General features: G+C 35.6%; 1 protein-coding gene across 5 annotated transcripts in view; it reads right to left on the bottom strand.

Annotated features, from left to right (window-relative positions):
* LOC135224442 (synaptogenesis protein syg-2-like) overlaps positions 1-7,500 on the bottom strand; it is a 287,540-nt gene that overhangs the window by 278,803 nt on the left and 1,237 nt on the right. For 4 of the 5 annotated variants that reach the window (XM_064263429.1, XM_064263432.1, XM_064263431.1 and 1 more), the window contains one exon: positions 6,981-7,500. This exon is cut by the window's right edge. In XM_064263429.1, the coding sequence (XP_064119499.1) occupies positions 6,981-7,062 (82 nt within the window). In that variant the 5' untranslated portion in view covers positions 7,063-7,500. The remainder of the gene's footprint in view (positions 1-6,980) is intronic. The other variant, XM_064263433.1, reaches the window with a different exon arrangement.

Genomic DNA, 7,500 nt, shown 5'->3' with positions numbered 1-7,500 from the left:
ATCTTGTTCCTCCATAATGGTTAAGAAAATGAGTTTTAAGAGAGAGAGAGAGAGAGAGAGAGAGAGAGAGAGAGAGAGAGAGAGAGAGAGAATCGAAAAATGGGACGTGGCAGAAATAAAGAAAGAAAGAAAGAGGGAAAATAAAACAGAAAACTAACTTTATTTATTCCCTCTGGCCCTTGTCTTTTATCACGCTACCCCAGCTCACCGAGGAAAAAAAGAAAAAAAACTCGAAAGAGCAGAAAAATAAAATAAATTTAATTATTTCCCAATAGTGTTTGTATCCTGTTTCCCTACAATAGCGGCGGAGAAGAGACACCACAATTGAGAGAGAGAGAGAGAGAGAGAGAGAGAGAGAGAGAGAGAGAGAGAGAGAGAGAGAGAGAGAGAGAGATTCTGTTTACTGGGGGAAGAAGGAAAACGCCGTTACATTTAATGATGTTTATTCGTGTTTCTGACTCGATATTTTCTATCCATGTTCTAGATGATCAGTTCAACTATAAAAATATACACACATACGTACACGCACACACACACACATATATATCAATATATATATATGATTACTATATATATACCATATGATATATATATATATATTATATATCTATATATATATATAATATATATATTATATATATATATACATTTATACTACATATATATATATAATATATATTGTATATATATTATATATATATATATATATATATTGATAATTTTCTTTCCATGATATTGGGTAGGAATGTGTATAAAAAAAAATCTCATAAAAATTCCTTATCCCTTTCTGTGCTTTTTGTTTCTCTCTCGGTCTAGTAGGGGGAGAATAAAAAAAGATATGAAGAATATAAATCAATCATTTTACATTTCATATTTTTTCGTCAGTCTCCCTCCTTCTCTCGAAAGTATTTTCCTAGTCAGCTAATAAATGAGAAGATACGAAATATATAGCCTACCCATACTAGTAAATTACATCAACTATCTTATTACCTCTCTCTCTCTCTCTCTCTCTCTCTCTCTCTCTCTCTCTCTCTCTCTCTCTCTCTCTCTCTTATCCAATGATCGTCTTGCCAAATTGACTCTTTTCCAACTTCAATTATGAATTACTGGAAAAATACCAATTTTATACAAATGCCAGTTTAACAGCCAGGACACTTATTCAATCAATGGTAATAAAGAAATACAACTGTGTCTATGGAATTTAGAAGGCCTATTTGAATTTAAGATAAATATATCTCAATCGCAGAGTAAAAAAATTTGTAATAAACTCAATTCATTACCTATTGCAATAATGTAATAATTTGGAGGCATAATAAATTTATAATCAATCATCAGCATTTGTCAGTCTGGCAAATGAGTTCCTCTTTCGTGCAATTTACGTAGTTATCACTAATTTAATAACATGCTCAGAGAGGTCTAGCACCAATGAAGTGGCGGATAAAAATGAATTCTCTAAAGCAAATCAAATATTAATAATAATTTAGGAAATTAATTCGCGATTTGTTCATCGGAAATTTCATCTGCTTCCTAACAATTCTATAATGCCAGTGATCTAATGTAGTATATACATAATTGTTAGCAATGATGTGCCACGATTCAGAAATGGAAAATAGGATGTAGGTGTTTCGGTACATGTAGTGGAGATGTATTTCTCTCTCTCTCTCTCTCTCTCTCTCTCTCTCTCTCTCTCTCTCTCTCTCTCTCTCTCTCTAATCTTACAGATATACGTGTAACAAAAATATTAAAATCAAACTAGCTTTGTTCTTCATTTATATGTACAGAAAAAATGATACCGCTATTGAAAAAAATAACTAAAACAATTTACCAAAAAATACCCACCCGAAAGGAGCAATGGAAATTAGGACGTTTTACGTTTTTCAACATCGTTTACCAAGAACGTTTAGCCAATACGGACCTACGCTGCCATTTTCCAGGTAACAGATAACCTTGGCATTTTTATCACATCTGTTTTAGAAATTTATACCACATCTTTTACGAATATTTCTTATATTTCCATTAATGCTAATTAATTTAACAGAAAATTCTTATCTATATACACACACAACACACACACACACACACACACACACACACACACACACACACACACACACACACATATATATATATATATATATATATATATATATATATATATATATATATATATCTATATATTATAATATATATATCTCCGAAGCATGATGGAATATATTCAGGTAATAAATGCATGGTGATAATTTATTTCACACTCATTTCCCAGCAGGAATTATGTTCCACGTTCTTTCCCCCTTTTTGAACGAGAGAGAGAGAGAGAGAGAGAGAGAGAGAGAGAGAGAGAGAGAGAGAGAGAGAGAGAGAGATTTAGTCCGAGTAATAAATAACGCATAAATATTGTATTTCACACGTATATTTTCCCAAGTGAAAATATATTTCCCGTCTCTATCTTTCTCAATTTAACGGCACAAGGAAGACAGAGGAAGTCATGGCAATAAATAGTGATAAAAGTTTCGTATCCGATCATCTCTCTCTCTCTCTCTCTCTCTCTCTCTCCTCTCTCTCTCTCGACCACAAATTAAAAGGGGCAAAGATGGACGCAGAGCACCTCAAAAAAATCTCATCACACACCTGTCCCACATCACAGGGAGGAGGAATATTCCCTGACGGCCCCAACAGACTCCGAATTTTTAGCGCAGAGCAGAAATAAAAACCGACCGATATTCTCTATTACATTAAGGTTATTGGCCTCACTTACGACGGGCACACAGCAGCGCAAAACTCATTCAGCAAAGTGGATCCAGTAACTGAAGTTCAGGAGCTCCGAATCAATATTCCACGTCCCACGGTAGTTTCATAAAGAGAGAGAGAGAGAGAGAGAGAGAGAGAGAGAGAGAGAGAGAGAGAGAGAGACCAATGCAGGCCATGATGGAATTATGCTCTCGCTTTGAGTGCAGAGTGGCCTTACATTTTTTCTACACTCTTAAATTCATACATTTGGAGACATCTCTTTATGTATGAATGCATGAATTGATGGATACAAAGACTGAATGAATAGCGGTATACATGAAGTCCATGACATGTACGAAGATATGCGTTTGTAACGAACTAATCTCACTATTACGGAAACGAAGCAAAGTTACGTCTGGTCAGTATCTGGATTGGTGATCAGCAAGGAACGTTAGATAGCATGAAAACATAAGGCTGCAGAACATCATATGATATGTGCTTTGGAATGTCAATCGCATGACGAAGATATCGATACCAAATGATCGTCCGCCCACCCCCCCCCCCCCCCCCCCCCCCCCCCCCCCCCCCCCCCCCCCCCCCCCCTCTCAACTCCTCACTCTCTCTCTCTCTCCTCTCTCTCTCTCTCTCTCTCTCTCTATATATATATATATATATATATATATATATATATATATATATATTAATTCACATGCCATAGCTATGCTGTCCATATTCATAATTACACAATACTGTTTTCATGTTCGAAAAGTGTTAATCATTATTATTATTGTTATTATTATCATTATCATTATCACTATAATCAAACAAATCAGAACTAAACAGAAAAACCCGAAAAAGGGTACAGAAATATTTTTTGCCCTCAGAAAGAACCTCAGACAAGCAAAGAATCGTTCTCATTGTTTCCCCTCTGTAAGTTGAGCTATTCTCCTCTCTCTCTCTCTCCCATCATTGTCTCTCTCCCCTCCTCTTCCTCATCGTCCCCTACATGCCTACCCCAACATCCGTCCACCCCTTTAGGTACCAGTGTACCCTCCCCCACAAGTACTTCCCGCAGTGGAGAGTGTCCGTGTCTTCCTCCGTGGTCTGTGTCATCGCCACGTTCAAAGGGACGGATGGTATTTGGGTATGTAAACATTGTAGTGATTAATTTAGCTATGAAGTGATATGAGGTCATTTTTTCGCACTTTTATACATATATATATATATATATATATATATATATATATATATATATATATATATATATATATATATATATATATATATATATGTTTGTAGGTCTGCAAAAGATTACAAAAGTTCACGGTCATATGCGTAGCATTCATTGTTCACAAACACATAGAGGTAATAAAAAGATTTTTTAATTGCTCTAAATGTGTTTAAAGATTTATCTGTGTAATTAACTCGCGTAGCTTTTCATTACACCATAACAATTTACTCTAACATAGTTTCCATTCATGAAGCATTCCGTTATGCTGAGTTATGCCAAAGAATCCATTTATCCCCTTAGTTACAAATGTTTAGAGGAAGCAGAGATTGAATTAAAAAGGAATTACTAATGCCGTTAGAACAGTTGGTAGTGGCTTGCTTTACATTAAGTCATAGTCAGGGATTACTAGATCTTCACTGGTTAAAATTAGAGAAAGTGAGAGACAAAGGCCTATGGAGTCGGAAGCAAAAATAGAGAGAGAGAAATAGTCGGAATGAGAGAAAAGTTTAATGGTTTTAAATGAATGAAAGTGAAAGAAAATTTCGAATTTAAATTTTAAAAAATGTAGAAAGAGAAATAGTCAGACTGAGGGACAAATCAAACTTAGTGAGAATGAAAGAAAAGGAAAAAAAAAAGTTCAAATAGAAAGTTGGAGACAGAAACAGCCAGACAGAGAGACAAAATTCCAACTGCTGGATGATCCTACGCGTCGAACCCATCAAGAAAATTCTGTGAAGTCGACTTCCTCAGGTGACTCGGGGCTCACACTATTTTCGCTGCCGAGCTGCGATCGACCGAGCGATTTGCCAACTTTAAACGAGTATTAAAGGGAAATTAATAACCGGCCTGATAACTGTATTCACCGAGCCGAGTGTAGGTCAGACGATAAGCTTTACAAATAGGGAGTCCCAACTTCCCTCCCATCCACCTCCCGACCCATCCATCCCCTCCGAAATACTGCTTCGCCCAGACGTGACCTTGTAATCGACGTATATTTACTAGATGTTTCAGGATGAATTCGTTCCTGAACGCGTCCGTTCAAAGCGTTTTATATACGTTGACGCTAGTGACTTTGCGAGAATGTATGGAGATGTATATGAAAATCTACGGGTAATTTTCAAATATGCACTTGTTCAGCTAAAAGAATTAAAAAAAGAGACAATTATTTCTATATACTCGTACGTGGTACATTAACGCTCAGACCCAAAAATAGATTTACAGATTTATGCATGCATATAAAACGGCAATGTTCATTCATTATTTTATGAGTTCCATATCACTTAGTGAAAAAAAAACATCTCAAACATCACTGAAAATTTCAATTTATTTTCACAGAAAATGGTATAGTCATTCAATATTTAATGACTTCCATTTCAATAAAAAAAAAAAATTAATATACTCCCTCCAAAACTTCACTTCAAATCTTTCATTGAAGTTCGCTCACACACCAAAGTTCAGTGGAGAATATAACTGCCCTTCCATTAGCTTTCCGAAACCGAGTGGTTTAATAAACTTCTAATCGTCGACAATATGGGTCGAATGACACAATTAATAGCAATGCCAGGATCAGGCTTTCATGAGCAATTAATACATTCTTTTGAAATTACGAGTGATACACAACATAATAGAAGTAAAGAAGCTGACATGCACATACACACAAACATACGCCCGCGCGCGCACGCACATACACACACACACACACACACACACACACACACATATATATATATATATATGCACACATACGTGCCGATATCTATTGGACCAATGGGAAAAACTGCAGGCAGAAGAAAGAGAGAGAGAGAGAGAGAGAGAGAATATGCTGCATCGCAAATGACTCCTGTGAATATTCCTTTGCAGTTCATTTATTCATCGATCGACTGGTTTTACTGTTATTACACCATGAACACTGCCACGCATGGTGCATATTGTATTAATCATGTATTATATGTCAATGTTTTTATAGAAAGGAAATGACAATCAATTCATGAAGAACGTGCTTACTTAGATTAAATATTCCGTAATGTCAAATATAAGATCTGACAGGATTGCCTGCTTTGTATTGGTAGCTTGAGTTGTTTTACATATATATATATATATATATATATCCTACTATATATTATATATATATATATATATATGGATATATAGATATATATATATATATATATATATATACACATATTATATATATATATATATATTCTATATATATATATATATATATATATATATACAAAGGGATGCATCAGATTGGAAGCTGCCGATTTTCAATAGCTTTTAGGGGTGAAGTTGCTGGATTCACGCCCTTTCCTCTTAAGCTCGTCCGACATCGGTACCCGTATAAAGTAACGTCGACTTTCAATAAATGTTCTAACGGAGCTTCGATCCCCATCTCTTTTTCCTGTATTCATAGATTCCCCGTAACCCTATGTCCAAGAAAGAATTAAAAAAATATACTATTTCGTTACTCGGTTTCATTACTTCATGAGTTTAGGAACGAGATGAAGTGTTTTCTTAGAATGCAGGTTTACTTATAACAAAAAACTAATAAATATATGTCATGAAAAATACAAATAAGGAAAACTGTAGACGGTTACGATTTTTCAAATACCATTTTTTAATGTGGAGTTCTCAGCTTTTGATTACTGAATTATATTGGAATGGAATATAGTCTGAAGGGGAAGCAGCCAGGGACGTAAAGCTCCAAATTAGACTCATGTACTTTCGAATCATCAAAGAGAGAGAGAGAGAGAGAGAGAGAGAGAGAGAGAGAGAGAGATGAGAGATGATAAACAATCATCAGCAGCCAATATTACCTACGGGTGGATGAACAGAGAGAGAGAGAGAGGGAGAGATTAAAAACAGACCAGAGCACCAGCATTACTCTTGGACAGACGAACTCAGATACAGAGAGAGAGAGAGAGAGAGAGAGAGAGAGAGAGAGAGAGAGAGAGAGAGGAACCATCATGAAATACTCACAATATAAGACAACAAAAATAAAAAAGAAGAAACAACTTACTATTGATGGCCTCGAGCGTGGCTCCATCTGCAGAGATCGTCAGCAGGACAGACGAGAACACAAGTGAAATCAAACTGAGCATTGTATGCGATAGCTGCTGTATATTCTTGAAAGCCTTCTGCCTCTTCTTCTTCTTCTTCTTCGTCAGTAAGTCTCCTCCGCCTCTTCAGGTATACCATTCGCTCGTGGAATGGCAATGAAGATGTTTGTTCACACTCCCTCTGAGGTCTCGTTTAATCTATATGTTTTCCTCTTTTTTTAGATTTTCTTTTAACTCACTCTGGAAAGTCAAGGTAAAGTGGATTAATCAGGCGTTAGTCTTTTTTTCCTTTCTTCGCTTGCAATTTTTGTATCTCCTTTCCTTTTGTCAAAGGCCCTTTTTTTTACCTTTTATTCTTATTCTCTCAGTCTTCCTCTTGTTACACGTGTAATCCTATTCTCGTCCTTCCTGTTTTGCTATTTTTTTATTTATTTTTTTTCTTAAAGTTCAGTGTCCCCCTTTTTTATATAATCTTGTTTT

This window comes from Macrobrachium nipponense, chromosome 12, assembly GCF_015104395.2.
Source record: "Macrobrachium nipponense isolate FS-2020 chromosome 12, ASM1510439v2, whole genome shotgun sequence".
In the NCBI taxonomy this organism is placed as follows: domain Eukaryota; kingdom Metazoa; phylum Arthropoda; class Malacostraca; order Decapoda; family Palaemonidae; genus Macrobrachium; species Macrobrachium nipponense.
The sequence above is the reverse complement of the archived record's forward strand: the minus strand, read 5'-3'. Positions and strand labels throughout refer to the sequence as shown.